Source organism: Myzus persicae, unplaced genomic scaffold, assembly GCF_001856785.1.
Source record: "Myzus persicae strain clone G006 unplaced genomic scaffold, MPER_G0061.0, whole genome shotgun sequence".
Lineage (NCBI taxonomy): Eukaryota > Metazoa > Arthropoda > Insecta > Hemiptera > Aphididae > Myzus > Myzus persicae.
Window position 1 is genome coordinate 162,887 of NW_019103868.1, and position 19,051 is coordinate 181,937.

Genomic DNA, 19,051 nt, shown 5'->3' on the forward strand with positions numbered 1-19,051 from the left:
TTTTATCCCTTAGCGATCTTACAGGAGCTTCCTTTTCTAACTCTAAGAAAGATATCTGCGCTAGGTAAACTAAAGGTTCCAGCACTTTGACAATTATTTTATCAAGCTCAGTAGCCTCAGAATAAATATAGGTTAAGTATAGTAAAATGTATAAGCTATTATTAATGATTAAAAATGTTTAAATAAGATTTAGTTTGTCATACAAAATTAACATTTAAAAATACTTTCCTGAACAATATAACAATCTCATAATTGTAGAAAATAAAAAAATTAATGATTGAATGGTTAATCATTTATTTATTTAATATATTGTTTACATTAGCCTCAATGCCTTATTACATATCCTCTAGATCCCCGTGTTAGCGTGTTACTGTATTACGCAAATATATAAAAACAAATTTAATAAATCAATTATTTTTTATTTAATACGTTGTTTATTTTAGTACATATAGATTACAGATGATAAATAATTATTTAAATGTATAAAAAGAAAAATTATTATCAGTTTTTCTAATCATTCTCAAGCGTATTGCTTTAAATATGAAACATTATTGCTTGAAATATTTACAAAAAGCTCATCTGCTTTTTATTACTTATTTTTATCACATTAATTTTGATTTCTACCCAAGAAAACGAACTATTAGTTATGTGTAGTACATGTAGGTAAATAAATAAAGCCATGATATAAATATGAATCAGTAATCATTTGTCATGGGTAATAAAATGATTTTATAATATTGACGCCATAATCAGCTGATTTTTACAAATAATTTTGAAGAGGAGTTATTTATTTTTTGCAGCTGGAGAATCATTTTTGGACATTTCCTGTAACAAAAATTGTATGCATTATTTTTCAACTACCAGCCATCTACGGATTATTAAATATTCAAAGCTTAAAGATATTTATTTGAATTACCTTTATTTTATGTAAAATATTATTTAGGTCTCCTCCCAATCCAATTAATTTGCTTTGAACATTTTTTGGTAGATTGTTGAAAAATTCATTCACCATACTCCTGGCCTTTTTGCTAGAACCTTCAATTGAATAAACCATTCTATCCAAAATATCGTTATATTCTCTTATTCTCTGCTTTTGCAATTCTCTAGTATCCGGTGATAGTGATTCTACGTATTTCTTAAAATAACATTTAAATACTATTTAATATTTATGACCTTATGTAAATCTGCTATCTACTATTACAGTGGTTTATACTTCATAGTTAATAACTATATTATTTTTAATTGGGATCTTGCAGAATAATAATGTGTAAGACGGCTGGCTACATTACATTTTTTTTTTTTAGGTGTTATACTATAAACTTTTAAGAATGCCAGTATATTGATATGATGAAGCACTTATAAATTAAATTAAATTTTCTCTCAAGTATGTATAATATTTTAAACAACATAAATACAATTATACAACCATACAACAATTATTTATAAATATCAACTTTTAAAATAATGAGTTGGAAAAAAAAATAATGACGGTTAAAAACATGGCGAGGTATTAAAAAATAATACAATACCTTGTACATTTTTTTTAACATTTCATATTTTATGTAGGTACCTAAATATGTAATAGGTACGAAAAATATTATAATTAAATATTTTGTATTCATAAATTAAAGTAAAATATTTTTTTTTTAGTTTTTCAGTTTTAAAAATCAGTTATTAAATTTGAAGTATTTTACAATATATTATAAATAGTATTGATTTTTGATGATTTTAATGTTGAATTTGTTAAAAACAAATTATCTGAATGATGGAAATAAATCCATCATGTACTATATCTTACATAGTAAATAATTGTATTATTATACAATATTACAATAAGTTTCATTTGACTAACAACTCAGCATATTAAAATAGGTATAGCTATAAATAGAACATTTATAATTACTCGTGGAAATCTTTGCCAAAACATTTTATTTTTCACAAATAATTTTTGGTTTTAACGATTTCTTAAAAAAAACAAAAACAAAGAGTACAACTTGGGCCTTCTAATATGGCTATGAATACAATTAAATAAAAAATTATACTATTGTATTTTATTTTGTTGAATAGTTAAGTAAATTACTTAAAAAATATCATTACCCTTTCAATTTCTTCCTTCTTCCGTTTAAGTTTGATTCCTAGATCATATAAAAATGGTTCTTTTTTTACACCAGCTTCAGATGGATTTACAATATTTTCAATTTTTCTATACGGTATTTCAACAATATCAACCAAAGAATGGAACAAATTGAGTGCCATTTGATCGAGCTCAGTAACCTCAGAAGAAACCTATACATTGTAGTTTATAATTATTCACAAAATTAAAATCAAATTTTTACCCATATAGTAAAAGTTCAAAAATACTTTCCTGGGCCACTAATGCCGATATCACGAGAACACAAACACTTGATGTCTTCATCTTAGTAACGAATTCGAACGAATAAATTGCTCAAACGTCTTCACTGAAAAGAGTACCCACCATATTATATATTCAATAAAAACAACCTTGAAAACTTTTTTTTTTATCCACCAATTTTAACTCAATCAATGTCTTCTTTTATACCTGCCACACATTCGATGGCATTGCTAAATCTTATATTATTTACGTCCGCCGTTGGTATTATTTTGTATTTTATATTTATATTGCTTACTTCCTCTGCCATCGTTTTATTTTATTAAATTGTTTACGTCCTCCCCCGACAATATACTCAATTGCGCCATATTCAAGATTTTGAGAGATATGATGTCCTAAAATATTTTCATATTGACCTAACTAAATAGTTAGTAAGTATTTATATAAATATTAGTAGTATTTATTAAAATATATATTTAAATTTAACCTTTTCTTTATTTAACTAGGTGATTTCATGGATAGAAGTGATAATATTCTCTACGTGTTTAATGTAACAACATGAGAATAACCGATATATATATATATATATATATATATATATTTAAGTTCATTTTATAAATAATACAATTTGAAATTATTAATACTATAAGACCTAAACTTTATATAATTAAAGCTGAATGAAAAAGTGAAACAAAATTATTTATATTTCTTATATCTTTTTAATTATTTTAACTACTTCTTTTTGTTTTTTATTCTTCATATCTAGTATTGAATTTCAGTAGTACATTTCTAGTATAAACGTAAGTTGTTAACTGAATATAGAATAAATATATTATATTTTTTATTTTTATAAGCTATTTGCGCAATCTTTATTTATGCGCAAGTAAATATTCATGAAAAAAAGGCATTAATATATAATTTTTGTATTTGACATATTGATTTGAGAAACATAACAAAATAACCAAATGGTTCCATCCAATATTTGAATCGAATATAAATATAATTTTCAATTTATAATTAGTAATTATATAACTATATTATTTGTCATCAGACTGTGAACCACATCTTAGAATAATGTACAGTACAAGATTTATAAAGTGGTATGACACCTCCATAATGTTACAGAAGTGGCAACGAACTGATTAACCAACTTCCCCATTAGAATTTAAGTCAATGAAAATACAGCTCTCACATCACCAAACGTAATCGTAATTTTTTTAACTTCAATTTTGGTTTTTGATCAAAATAACCGTATAACATTTCATTTAAAAATAATCAAAATGTAACTATAAAGTTTCTGAAGATAATAGACATTCAGAAATAGATTTTAAATATTAAGGTATTAAAATTATTAAATTTAAAGGTGCAAATATTTAGGTACAAAATACAATCAATTATAAAATAATATTATTCATTGCATAATGTATATTTTCTTGTGACTTTATATAAATAAATAAATAAAACAATAATACTTATAATCATAAGTTACAATTTTCATCCCTTAGCTAAGGTGAAATATAATGTAAGATGTATCTAATCGATATTTTATAAAATTTGTTTTACAAATAAAATTAGTGTATATAATTTAAAAACACACCAATAAATACAATATCAGTGTTTCCTTGTAGATAGTTTGTAATTTCTGCCAATATAATAAAAACTTAACATTGAATTGTTATAATAACTAGAAATTCGATTATTTTTGATTGTGTATTTATAAATATTCGTTATTATTCGTGTGTTTTTTGTGATGTTTTTGAGTCGTTCATATTTGAAACCTGTGCATGAAAAACATATCATAATTGAATTGAATATTAATAATAATATATTTTATTTTAAACAACTAAAATTACCCTTAATTTCCTTAAGAAGTCATTAATGTCATTTCCTATATCAAGTAATTTGGTTTTAATTTCATCCGGTAATGTTTCAAAAGATTTGTTCGTAGCGGTTGCTACAGATTTTGCTGCTTTTGAGTATGCTCCCGACATATACATTGACAAGTATCCAATCATTTTTTTTTTATTTTCTCTCTCTTCTTTTGGTATCATATTAAAAAAATCCTTAAAAAATATTTTATTAAATATAATATATATCCATTATGCATTATAGTAGATTTAAAACAATTACTTTATAATGTACATTTTATAATTTTCTGTCTATATATTGTATTAGGTACATTATACACGTTATAGTCTAGAACTACGGTTGATTTACATTCAAAATATAAAAATTTAATCATGCTAATCAAAAATTTAATAAAATTTAATCAATTTAGAAATATAAGAAAAATTTAGCCTTCCGATAGTTAAAAAAAATGATACATAACAAATAAGCTATATCTAATATACACATTATACTATCTAATAAATATTCTTTAATCAGGTATGTAATAAGAAACTTATCTTGATAAGATTTAGAAAACTTTGAACATCGGTATAGCCAGTTAAATAGATACCTAACTTCATAGATACGTTATAGAGTACAGGCTCTTTAATTAGGTACCTATTACTTATTAGTATAGGGTAAATAAATCGAAATTGTGAAAATTACAATCATAGGTACGTGTAAATAATTTAATAACATAATCCGTCTACAAATAGCGATTAACTAGTTGAAGGAATTGTAATATAAAGAAAAATGACAAAAAAAGCAATTTATAAAGTATATAATATTTTAAAAGTGCGAATGTGTTACACTACCTATAACGTATAAAATACAACTTCACATATTTCTAGAAAAATAATAACAATTATAGGTACTTCTGCAATCAATGCAACCACAAAAAGAATCCCATCACTTTATTACAAGCCAAATTCGTGGGCACAAAGTACAAACACACTTTTACAACATTTACACTAATAGTTGTATTAAAATTATTATGGCAATATCATCATATACTTTACATATAAACACACTGGTCACTGAGGTATAAACATCTCATATTAATCAAACAAATCGGAAATCTTATCATGAAAAATTTTAATTGTTTTAATTTTAGAATTACAAACATTCTAGGCCGCTGTTTGCTGTTTGGTTGTATGACGTCACAGTAATATTTTGACAAGTCAAATACACAATATTAAGATACCGTTGAATGGTATTTATTTTGAGACTTAAATTAAATATTTTCAATACAGTGATTAATCATCAAACATAAGATTAACAAATATAAATTAATCTGGTGATGGTTTTCTTTAATAAAATGCACATCAACAATATGATATGAGTAAATACCTACTTATTGAGTATACATTGTACCTCTATCATACGTTCATACTTTGCCTGTAATGCAATGTATACATAAAAATTAAAAATATTCGGGTCAATCTACTACTTATACCTATTATAATTTGAAATAGTTTAATAATTTGGATGACTTTTATAAACATAAAATATGTGTATTGATAAAATGTAAAGAAAATGTCATACAAATAACATAATTAATGCTGCAGCAGTATGGTGTTTTAATTTATTTGTTTTAGTTTTATAAAGTACATTGGGATTCATAAATTAAATGTAATAAATAATTTTATGATTTCAAATTATTAAAAATACAATAAGTGTATTATTTTATGGTACCTATGTGAAGTGTTTGTAAGGCTCATAAAGGATCTTAAATAAAGAAAAAATTGTCAATTCAGTACATACACTATTCTATAATTATACTATAAAAAAATTACGAATTACCTCTTGGGCTTGTTCCATAAACCGCTTTAATTTCCACGTGAATTCTTTCAAGTAATTTTCTACTTCTGATTTGATTGGTATTTCTTTTACTAAATCGCTGATAGGTTTTGCCACTATCTCAAACGAAGATGATAGAATGCTACTTATTAGTTTATCTAGTTCAGCAGGTTTAGCAATAGTTTCAGAAGAAATCTATAGTATCAAACATATTTATTTATTAATTACTATTAAATTAAATAAAAACAAAAAATTATAATATATTTTATTTTATAACACTAAATATTTATTTTTAAATACTTTCCTGAACTACCAATGCAGTTAGTAAGATAACGTAGAGATGTGACGTCCTCATCTTGATGGTACCTGAATTCGAATGATAATCGTAGGCTACATGAAATCAATATTTATACTATTTAACCTTTTTATCACTGAAATAACAAAAATAATGCAGTTTTATTATATTATTTGATTAAAATGTTCATTATTATTTTAATTAGATAATAAACGATTTAACCGAGTAGTGTGAAATACAAATAAAATATTTTTATATATCATTAGTCATATTAATATTCTTTGTACCTATCATGGGTATGTAATCTACTTGGGTATTCCTAATGTGTGCTGACGAAACTTTGATATACATATGCTGATATACGAAATACAATACGGAGAAGAAGAACCGCTTACAAACAAACACGTCATTTTGCACTGTCGAAACCACGTGGAAACTATAAGTAGCCTAGGAATTTCAGACAGTATCTTCGAAGATCTGTGCCCTATTGAAGACAACAGCCATAGAATTATTTCATTTCCCAAATAAATTTATACGAACAACTTAATCTAGTGAATCCTATGTATTTACTGTTATATCACTAATATTTGTATCGTTTTAAGCTAATAACTTTAGTTAAAGTTGATACTTAACCATGAATAATAATAAAAATATGTATAATATAATAATTTATAAAAGACTAAAATTGCATAAAGGTTAAAATACTGCTTATCGCCAATTCTCGGGAAAATCATTGGAGGTATACAAATTTTCAACTAAACAAATATCTGGTTGCAAAAAAATTAATCAAAAATTGCTTTAAAGAATGGTACTTGACGAGATCTAAAAATTGCATACTAAAATATTTCTTTAATTTCTTAAATAAAACATTGTTTTAAAGATGTTTACTTGAAGCTATTTCAAAAATAGAAATAATTTGAGTTGATAATGCAAAACAAAAATAAAATCAGCTTAAGCATTTATACTATTTTTTTTTTTTTTTGAATGACTGACAGTAAATACAATTGGATTTGGTGACTGAGCCATTAGCACTATATATGTATATATTTAACATAAAAAAAAATATGTTTATTATATTAACCTAATAGTATTAAAGTAATATGAAATTAAACAATTTAACAAATTTAAAGCATAGAAGTTATCTGATATAAAAAAAAAAAATAGTACTTAGTACTCGTAATGACGTCTCAAACATAATATTTTGTTCAATGTTATTACGAAGCTTTTGTGATCATTTTATTATACACATAAAATAAATGCATAATGTATACCTAACGAAGGTGGCAAACACGTGCAGTTACCCATCTTTAACACGATGATAGCAGCAGTCGTTATTAACAACATGATAAATATTATATATATGACGCCATATAATAAGTAAATAGATTATTATCATATGTTGAATAGTATAGAACTGGACATTTCCTATACTAGCAATGTAAAAACCACCTGTTATAAGACGCTCGATTTTTGTCTATCACATCGGATAAAACTCTCTTTTGTTCAGTAGATTACAATAAATTTTAGTAGGTTTTTTATACTAAAAAAAAATTTTTACTAGTTGACGTGTTCTTATCGTTTTATTTTATCGCAATCATTACCTATTATAAATATTGTACTGTTTTTTTATCGAATTATGAGGTTTAGTAAGTGCAGATCGTTCACAAGTGTACAATCGTTATTTCGTTATGGCTAGTGGTATAAAACGTAATGCGCTATCGATTTTGGACAAACTCAACATTTTGAAAAAATGTGACAAAGGATTGATCGAGAAAAAAAACAAAAGGATATTGCTAATGAGCTGAGGATACCTCCTTCTACATTAAGAAGTGTGTTGAAAAAATTAACTTCATTCTTCAATCACTTTTTTTTTTCATTCCTGCATAAAATGCTTTTCCGCTTAAGACTCTCCAAAGAGTTTGTCCCTTAAAAAGCGTCTTAAGTGAGTTTTACTGTATTATGTATACAGAATGAAACAAAAAGACCTGAAAAATGAAAAAATTGATCTTATAGTTATCAAACGTTTATGTATATATTTATATCATATAGGTATAACGTCATGGATCGGAGTCACTATCAGACATATGATGTTATATCAGACTTTATATTATTATGTGCAAATAATATATGCATGGCAAGTAAATAAATGTATGAGAATTTAAACATTTAATAGTACATATTGTTCAAAAAATGTATATCAACAACGATAGAATTAAAAATAATAAATACTCCAATATCAAGACAGACAAAAAATGTAATTTAAAAATAATATGATACCTCCTCGATAAAGTATTATATGTGGCTTGATAAGACGCGGTTGTTAACTCAATCTGCGGAAACGCTCCGAGTGTAAGTACCAGCCGGCTTTGCTGTTGCTCCCTGATGGGTGACCACCCAGGTTTTTAGCAACACATCCTTGCCATTGACACACAAACACTTGTTACCTCACTACTTACATAAAAACCTACAAAACCTACCAAAAACAACCACCCTTCGCCCAATGGCTTATGTTGCCACCTGTCCCCCCCCTAATAAAAAAAAAGTCTGGTAATATTGCATTATCAACAATAATGATGATATATCATTGGGTTTGTCCCAAAGTTAACTTTGACAAGTTCTAATATTAAAATATGTTTTTTTAATAAATTTTAAATTTAAGGGGGCCGATATTTTTGAATAGCTACTTAAAAAATATGTTGTGATGTAAGAGACACAATAACAATATAAATTTAAACATTTATTATGATAAAAAATAATACACATTGTATTGTTCTATTCAAACGTGTTTGAAATGATGTAAGAAAATGGTACACCAAACTATGTGTTATGTAATACTCAATTCAGCTAAAATATTGTTATTCATGTTTGAAAATAATACTTACGTTATAATAATTATAACAATCATAATTCTTAAGGTCTACTCAAATGTTATAAATTACCTTATTCAGTTCTTTCATCATTTTGGAAGCTTTTGATGGGGTTTTTACTACCTCCTGAAGTTAAAAAGTTCAATATTTCATACACGAATTGGCAATTGCCTCCCGAATATACGAGTACGACTTACCCGAAATGTTACCATAAACGAAAAAAGGTCTAGTACCTACTAGTTACCTCCCAATGGGCAAGTAATAAATGTATAAGTGTTTCTAAACATTTTTTCCAAAAGATATAAGCAACGTTATAACAAATAATTTTTTTATTAACTAATTATATTACCATATATTTTTTATTGACAAATTATAAGTACAACAACCTGTTTTGTATTGAGTTATTGTATTATTATTTTTATAGTTATGTAAATTTTGTATAAATTTTGTACCTATATGGCTGTGCACCTATATGTCTTATGTTTTTTAACTGTACTATATATATATAATTAACAACTAAAAATTACTCAATATAAAATAATTTATAGTATAAATTATAATAAAATATTTTATGTATACATGTGTTATATATAAGTGAAATTTATGAAACACGTATTAATTATGATCCATAATATATTGGGTGATTGTATAATATAATATTCATGATTGACAATTGTCAATACACATATTACTATGATAATATATTATTATATACATATAAACTAGCTGATCCCGTGCACTTTGTTGCCCGTTAAAAATGCCAACTCTATATGAAACTCGATGGTGATAATGCGAGCATATGCCTACCTGATGTGGGTTGCGAACACGTCGATGAGCGGCATATGAGCGATAAGTGCAACTCAGCCACCTTGGAAGGCAATGTGCGAAAATTAAATTGTATGCATGCTTATACCTGATCTGCCTGATAAACCACTGCAGGTAACCAACAAATCAAAAAAAAAAAAATACCAATTTCTACTAAATATATTTATATTTCTCTTATAACCAATAGCAACCGTATAAAAATAAATATTTCTTCCGTAAATCTTAAAATCCCTGTTCGAGCAACTTCCCGGGTCGGACCTATCGGGTCCAATTGTAAGTCTATACCATCCAGGTCGTCACCCAAGCGCATGCAAAAAAATTCAGTCAAATCGGTCCAGCCGTTTACGAGGAGTTCAGTGACATACACACGTACAGTAGAATTATGTATATTATATTCAATTATCAATTATCTTTCTATTGATTAATTCCTCTGTTATTCTTTTTAGTACAATTGTCTACCTATTATTTGTATAAACTATATAATGTACAGACCTAAGACTGATTTTTTTTTTATTAATGCCCTTAAATTTGTTATACAGCAATACTACAATTTTAAAGGTACATATATAGGTACAATTATTTTTTATACGCATTGAAGTTCAAATATTGATAAAAATCGTCAGAACCACGAACATTGGTAAATTATTTTAATTTATTTAGGAATTTAAACAAAAACTAAAATTTAAAAAAAAACAAGCAACGACTTTAGTTATTTTGTTGTAATTTAAAATTAATATTCGTGAGTACTTGAACATTTTACGTAAGTATTTTATTATATTTTATACACATATAATATAATTTTCAAATGCAATATTTTGGTAACAATTAATTTAACTTACCCACTGTATTTTTTTTTTTTTTTTATTGAACTTAAGCTTCGGCAACTGAGGCCATTAGCTGTAGTAGGAATTGTATTGTAGTTTGTATTGTATATATATTTTGGAACGGTAGGGGGGAACACGTGTGTGTTTGTTTTTTGGCAGAATTTCGAATGGGGCACCCGTAGGTTTCTGCCATGCCCCGGGGGTGGGGGATGGCAGCACTTGTTCTCCGGTCACCGCGACTTGTCCGGAGAAAAATGCCGCCCGGTAGCCGAGGATAGAAACGCGACCGGCTGCGTCGCAGCGGACGCGTCAGACCACTCGGTCACCTCATCCCCCACCTACTGTATTATTGATGGTAAAATACATTATATTTGTAATGTATGTGGTAAAATTGAATTCAATGATATAAAATCATTGTATACGAAAAACGATTATGAGCGAAGACGGTCTGTCGTCCTATAATATTACTATTCAGTATTTACCTACCTAGGTATATTTCATGATAATATTGTGAGTAAATTAATTTATTTTACTACTACCCATTAGTATTACAGTAAGTTAAATTCATTTTTTTCCGAATAAATTTCATTAAAAAATGTCATTGTGTGTATAAAATATAATAATATACCTACCTATTCTAAAAGTTTTATGTACCTACCCATGATCGTATTTTTAAAATTCTAGAAAATGACTAGAATCGTTATTCTTGGTTATAATATGTTATTTTGTCCAAAGTTGAACTAAAAATAATTATAAGAAAAACTGTTTTTATATATTTTTTTAGATTCTTTGGCTACCGAATGTTCTACTTATGTGGGACCTAGTTTTAAATTTTCAATCCTTTGCTATACAAATTAAATACAAATAAAACATTTTATACATTTTAAACCTCCATATAATTTGTACGTTTTCAACTTTATAATTTAATATATATATATCAAAATATAACTAAACATAAAGTTTCTGAACATAATGGGTTCTTACTACCAGGCAGTAATTCTAAATATTTTTATTTTTTCAACACAAATTACATTCTTCTAATGAAAATACTAACAAATGTAAAATATTGCATAATGTATATTTATTATTTTCTTGTGAATTTTTATAATTATAAATAAATAAAACAATAATATTCTTATAAAGTTATAAGTTGCAATTTTCATCACATAGCTGAAATTAAATATAATGTAAGCTTTTTGTAAACAATCAAAAAGTTTTTATAATTAAGTATTCTAATCAATATTTTTATAACATTTGCCTTACAAATAAAGTTAACGTATATAATTTAAAAACATATGAATTATAAATATATACAATGTCCGTGTTAAGAAAAATATTTTAATAGTCTTAACTTGTATAGATCATTTGTCATTACTACTAATATAATTAAAAGTGAACATTGAATTGTTATTTGTTGTATCAACTAGATTTTCAATTATTTTTTATCGGGTACCTTTTAAATATTCAATAATCTTCGGGTGTTTTTTGGGTTTTTTGTGACGTTTTTGAATCTTTCCTATTTTTCATCTGTACACGAAAAAACATATTTTATTAGGTATGTAATAATTGAATACAATATTAAATATTAACCATGATATATTTTAAACATCTAAACTTACCCATATTTTTCTTAAGAAGTCATCAATTTCATTTCCTATGTCAAGTAATTTGGTTTTAATATTATCTGGTAATGCGTCAAAAGATTCGTTCGTTGCGGTTGTTACAGATTTTTCTACTTTTGATAATGCTCTTGACAATGTTATTTGGATGTATCCAATCATTTTTTTTTTATTTTGTCTGTCTTCTTTTGGTATCGTATTCAAAAAATCCTTAAAAGATATTTTATTTAATGTTTGTCCATCATGCACTATAGTACTCTAGCTGGCAGATGTGAAACTATTTTATAAAGTAAATATTCATATCAATTGAGAGGGATGGTTTATTAAAAGAAATAAATATGGCATAATAAAAAACAAAATATTCAAATAAAAAAAAAAATTGTTCTGAATCTTAATTCGCATTAGATGTTTCACGTGTGTGAGTACACGCGCTTGATGACTCGTCACCACGCCAACAGCCGGTGTCACACGCCGCATTAGATGTTTCACTTACAAATTTCAAAAAAAGTACAGAAATATGAAAATAATTTATCCTTCCAATAGTTAAAAAAAATTGTGTATAACAATACTACTATTATCTAATAAAAATTCTTTAATTGAGTACCTATGTAGACTCTGTAATTGGGTACATATTGGCTAGAAATTAACGATTCTATAGTATAGAAACTATAATTGTGAAATTCACAACAGTTAGTAGGTACAAATCATCTAATAATATAAACATTATTAGAATGGCAATCAAATATTGGAAGAAATTCTAATATAAAAATGACAAAAAAAATTTAAAATTATATAATATATAAACTTTTAAGTGTACATCTTACACTCTATGACGTATATACAACTTAAAGTATCACTAGAAAAATCATAAAAATTATCCTTGTGCAACAACAAATGTTACAATGGAAAGGATCCATCACTTTACAATATAAACCTAATTCATGTACTGTAAAAGGTAGTCCAAGTATAAAAATAATGTTTTATATTATATTCTTAAGTGAAATGATTAATTATTATAGATATTCTAAACGTTTCTGTAAAAATCAGAAGCCGAACAATACTTACTACATTATGACAACGAGTAACGAGACATTGAGTATTTTAAAACATGATTGAGTTGATAATAGAGGATAGAGACGAAGAGAGAATGCCGGGAGTGGTCTACGTTCTACGTATGCTCTTTGGATATTTAACAATTTTAGTACCTATATGACTTTTGTTATTATAATTTAAACTATTTTTCTATCTTAGACGTATCTTTCGTTTGAGACAACGGCGAGAACTAAAATGAGACGTAGTACCTACAAACTGTGCAATTTTTTTTATAGATTAGTATACAGTAGGTATAAATATTATAAAATCGATTGCACATAGTTCCGAGTTATCATGAGCTCCAACGCGCTTTTACATTTATTCTAATAGTTTTATATGTTATGGAAAAGTTTTAGGTCATACTAAAATTAAAATGTCACTATCATCTTAAACACATAAACATCTCCGATTCAAATAAACAAATAAGAAATCTATTATCACGAGCAATTGAAATCGTTTTATAAGACAAGCAACTTTTGAGTGTTAAACATTCTAGGCCACCGTTTGCTCTTTTGCTCTATGAATTCACAGTAATGTATTTAAGTTTTTATCACTCAAATGATCAATATTAAAATATCGTTGATATAATATATATTTTAAGTTCAAACTTTTGTAAAACATTTCCAATACAAAGATTAATTATCAAACATAAGATTAAAAATATAAATTAGTCCGGTGATTCCCTTAAATAAAATGCATGTCGAAAATACGATATGACTGATATATGAGAATGCATTGTATACCATACGCCCATACTATGCCTGTATATGTAAATATGAAATATATTCGGGACAATCTACTACGTATATTACAATTTTAAATAGTTTAACAATTTGGATGAGTTCTAAAAACATAAAAATATGTACTCTGATCAAATTTAAAGTGCATTTGAAGTATTCACAATAACTACATTGAAAAAATTATTTAGATAAAGGCTTAGAAATATATTTTTATCTTAAATACAGAAAAATTATCAAGACAATACATAGGTACACTATTCTCTTTAGGTTATAAAATATTACGAATTACCTCTTCGGCTTGTTCTATAAAGTCCCTTAATTTCCAAGTGAATTCTGTTAAGTATTTTTCTACATCGATTGGTATTATATTTACAAAATCCACGATAGGCCTTGCTACAATCTCAAATGAAGATGATAGAATACTCTTAAACAGTGTATCTAGTTCAGCAGGTTTAGCAGTAGTTTCAGAGGAAATCTATAGTACCAAATATCATTATTTATCACTATGCAATTAAATTAAATTAAATAAAAACAAAAAATTATAATATATTTTATTTTATAACACTAAATATTTATTTTTAAATACTTTCCTGAACTACCAATGCAGTTAGTAAGATAACGTAGAGATGTGACGTCCTCATCTTGATGACACCTAAGTTTGAATGATAATCGTAAGCTACACGAAGTCAATATTTATACTATTTCCCCTTTTTATCACTTAAATAATAAAAATAATGCAGTATTATTATATTAATTGATTAAAATGTTCATTATTATTTTAATTAGATAAAAATTTTATCTGAGTAGTTTAAGATACAAATGAAATATTTTTTTAATATCATTAGTCGTATTAATATTCTTTGTACTTACCATGGGTATGTAACCTACACGTGTATTCATAATGTGTGCTAATGAAACTTTAATGTGTAAATAATACAATATTTTTATTATGTTATATTAAAAAATATTATAATAGTAATACAAGACCAAAGTTGCATAAGATTAGACCACTGTATATCGCTAATTCTTGATAAAAACATTGTATGTATAAAAATTACAAATTAAACAAATATCTTGTTATAAAAAAATTGATCAACAATTGCGTTAAGGAATGGTAGTAGATTAGATTAAATAATTTAAAAATAGAATATTGATTAAAATTCTTAAATAAAAAAAAATAAACCATGTTTACTTATAGCGATCTCAAAAATGGAAATAATTTGAGTTTATAATGCAAATAAAAATATAGTCGATTTCCATAACTCTTATTAATGCATTTAAACTAGTTTTTTTTTTAATGGCCATGAATATATTTTTGGCTTTGGTGAACAATTAGCACTACAAAATATATATTTCATTAAAATAAAATATATATTTACTATATTAATATATGGTATTTAAGTAATACGAAATTAAACAATATACCTAACACATTTAGAGAGTACAGTAGTTATCATTTGGTACGCATAATGACGTATCAAATATCAACGATGATGGCAGCAGTCGTTATTGACAATATGATAACTATACATTATTATATTATTTATATTACTCAATATTATTAGAAAATGGATAATTATCATATGTTTTTCAATATATATAACTGTTATGTTTAAAATTTAAATTGCATAAATATACATAATGGTCAACATTTTCTATAAGTAGTAACTTACAATAATTGTTAATTTGTTACATTTAAAGTAACTCACAAGCTATTTATATATACATTATTTACAGGATGAAACAGAAAAACCCGAAAAATTGATTTTAATAAAACGTGTGAACAAAATTTTGAAAAGCGTGCCTGTGTCTAATAAATAATTTAACATTTGCTTGTGCCTGAAAATTCCCAAAAAAGAATATTATGAAAAAGTAATTACTTTTTGAATAAATTTACTTCAAAACAATATTGATATTCTAAAAAATTATAAGATTTAAACTCTATTACTTAAATAAATGTTTTGACCATCAATATTTTTCTAAAAATTAGATACACAAATTGGCTTTTTTGAATTTTTCCAAAAAAAGATTAAACACAATTTAAACATTTTAATTTTCAGTATTGAAAAATAAAAAAAAAATTCCATGCTGTACTTATTTGTAACGCAAGTGTCTATAAATAATAACAAAATGTAATATTGATTAGAACATAAGCTATTTCATTTGTCAGAAAAATAGTTACACCTCGTATACATAAACCTAAAAATTAATAAAGTTTTCTCCATTTGTATACTATTTATCCTTAATAATATGCCCTATAATTAAGTTAATTATTATAAGTATGTTTCATGATATATTTATATAAATATTGATTTAAAATAAAAAATATTTAATTTCTATAGTAATACCTACTAATTTGTTTTTCAGTATTGCGTCCGCGAGAATTTATTAAAATCATGAAGTTTAATAAGATAAACATTAATTTTTTAATAAATTTAAAATATTAAATATTGTATCATTACTAAACATACAGTAAAAAAATATATTTCAATCATTGTTATTGATTATTGTATCTCTTATTATTCTAACTTAATGTTATTCAAAATTATAATTAAATGTAGCAGTATAAAGTTTACGTTCAACACATAACGTGATGTTCTCTTAGATTATTCTAGACTAATCAATATTATTTTGAATGATTGGAAACTTTTAACGTTGTCATCAGTTTTTCACCAAGCCCTTTTAATATGTCGTTGACTTCTTTTAAATGGTCCACGTGATTACCGACGAATTTCTTGGTTGTTTGTATTTTGTCCAAAACTGATTTTATTTTTTTTTGTAGTAAATTATTAGAAATATCTTTTAATCTCTAAATAAAAAATAATAAATAGTAACAGAATTTTTTAGATTACAAAATACCAATGAAATATAGTACGTTTAAGTAGAAATATTTACTTTTTCTTCGTCGATTATATATTTTTCGAGCTGTTCAAGTTCCTCGATAGACTTTGTTAGAACACCGGTTTTGTATACTACGTACTCTATGGTGATTGCAGTGTTTTCATACATTATCAATCCTTTTTTTTGAAATTCTTTCATTCGCGTATCATTAAAATTGGAACTATTCCGGTGAATGGAATATTGCTCTAACTACAAAAAAAAAAAAATTGAAAGTTTCTAAATTTAGATTAAAAAAACAACGTTTACACCGCAGTGTACTGCACATAAGCCTTCATACGTCGACGATCGTGATGTTTAAATTTCCAATGAACAGATCAATCATAGCTTGAATTTCGTGGTCTACGAATTCTCTTGTTGAATTCCTTGCTATTTCCTCAGTGGTCAGTTCAATGCGTTCCAGTAGCTGTGCGTCTAGTTCAACGAATGTGTTTTTCCTAGAAACTGGACCAGCCTGCATCAAACACTCGAATTAATATTTTTATGTTTACTAATTATTAATGAATTTATTAATTTTTTTCTCTTAAAAAACAAGACGATTATCATTTTATGAGTATTTCTGCCATACATTTACTCAGTGAAATGATGGTTCAGTGTCCATATCGGACGTATGGTATTAAATTAGACTTCATATTATGTGCAAGTAATATATGCGAGGCTCGTAAATAAACGTATAGGAAATTATTGAAACATTTAGTCGTAAAATCATATCAAAATGATTATTTATGAATTTATATAGGTAGCTCTATAAGGAAACCGAAATAAACGTGCTCTGCGTTTTAATAATAGAATATATTGTTCTAAAAGTGTATATAACAGCGATACAATTAAAAATAATAAATACTCTAAAATATCAAGACAAAAAAAATATGTAATTTAAAATGAAAGGATAATAATATTGCGTAGAAATCATTGGTTTTGTCTAAAATGTACTTTGACACGTTTTAATATTGAAGTATGTAGTATTCATTTATTTTTAATTTAACATATGTTTAAATTAAAACGGCCGATATTTTTGAACAGTATGTTAAATAATATGTTGTGACATAAATGACACAATAACAATTCAAATCCAAACATTTTTTATGTTTAAAATAGTCCACATTATAGTTATCTTCAAACGTAGTTTAGGTAATGTAAAAAAAATGTTGCACCAACCTATATTTTATGTTATGCTCGATACAGTTAAATATTGTTTTAACGCTTTTTTTCAACAAAAACAAACATTAATCTATGTTAGAGGATGTTTGTTCTTTATTCTCAAAGTTATACAAATCATATACGCGATTTATAAAATCTATTTTACAATGCTGTATGCAGTAATTTCGTTGTTAAGTGAACTCATTTCCTCAAATTAATTTACTATACTTAATTAATTAGGTATATTATAAATAAATAGTTAAGTTAAACATATTATATTTACCGCGACACTAGCCAGACACATGCACCCAGCTGAAATCAAGGCTAACCACAGTACGGACTCCATGACGGTTAGAAACTATCTGCTTTGACCAATGTGTACAGTTCACTAAAACAGACTGAAGACTAAACTTGTATAATATAATATAGGTGTACCTATATGTATTTGTATTTATTTTTTATATACCTTTTTACTGGGTACTGTTATTTTGTTTCTGGTTTTGTAACGGACGGTTGTCCGCTCGTGTTCACATAATAAATATCGTATAAAACACCGTAATACACATAATACTCGTATATTTCACAGATTTTACTGCATGTGTTCTCAAAGTGGCACTCATCCCCTTTCTATCGTTCAAACCGTAGCACGCACTGCGTTATTGCTGCAGCGTAGGTTATTTACATAATTATCATGTTGTAATACATTGCTTTATA

At 25.8% G+C, this 19,051-nt stretch overlaps 3 protein-coding genes and 1 pseudogene across 3 annotated transcripts; all 4 read right to left on the reverse strand.

The window, feature by feature from the left end:
• Nucleotides 1-277: 277 nt before the first annotated feature.
• Nucleotides 278-2,493, reverse strand: LOC111035661. The gene is made up of 4 exons (XM_022317359.1): nucleotides 2,366-2,493; nucleotides 2,098-2,286; nucleotides 917-1,135; nucleotides 278-825 (listed from the first exon to the last, which is right to left on the reverse strand). Exons 1-4 carry the CDS (start codon nucleotides 2,414-2,416, stop codon nucleotides 784-786), a joined length of 501 nt encoding a protein of 166 aa, XP_022173051.1. The 5' UTR covers nucleotides 2,417-2,493; the 3' UTR covers nucleotides 278-783.
• A 1,551-nt stretch (nucleotides 2,494-4,044) lies between these two features.
• Nucleotides 4,045-6,456, reverse strand: LOC111035662. Its single transcript, XM_022317360.1, has 4 exons — nucleotides 6,342-6,456; nucleotides 6,041-6,232; nucleotides 4,204-4,413; nucleotides 4,045-4,128 (listed from the first exon to the last, which is right to left on the reverse strand). The coding sequence occupies exons 1-4, from the start codon at nucleotides 6,390-6,392 to the stop codon at nucleotides 4,081-4,083; spliced, it is 501 nt and encodes a 166-aa protein (XP_022173052.1). The 5' UTR covers nucleotides 6,393-6,456; the 3' UTR covers nucleotides 4,045-4,080.
• A 5,362-nt stretch (nucleotides 6,457-11,818) lies between these two features.
• On the reverse strand, nucleotides 11,819-15,013 carry LOC111035660. Its single transcript, XM_022317358.1, has 4 exons — nucleotides 14,890-15,013; nucleotides 14,589-14,774; nucleotides 12,468-12,677; nucleotides 11,819-12,375 (listed from the first exon to the last, which is right to left on the reverse strand). The coding sequence occupies exons 1-4, from the start codon at nucleotides 14,938-14,940 to the stop codon at nucleotides 12,313-12,315; spliced, it is 510 nt and encodes a 169-aa protein (XP_022173050.1). The 5' UTR covers nucleotides 14,941-15,013; the 3' UTR covers nucleotides 11,819-12,312.
• Nucleotides 15,014-16,730: 1,717 nt separating this feature from the next.
• LOC111035663 lies at nucleotides 16,731-18,766 on the reverse strand (annotated as a pseudogene).
• Between the last annotated feature and the right edge of the window lie 285 nt (nucleotides 18,767-19,051).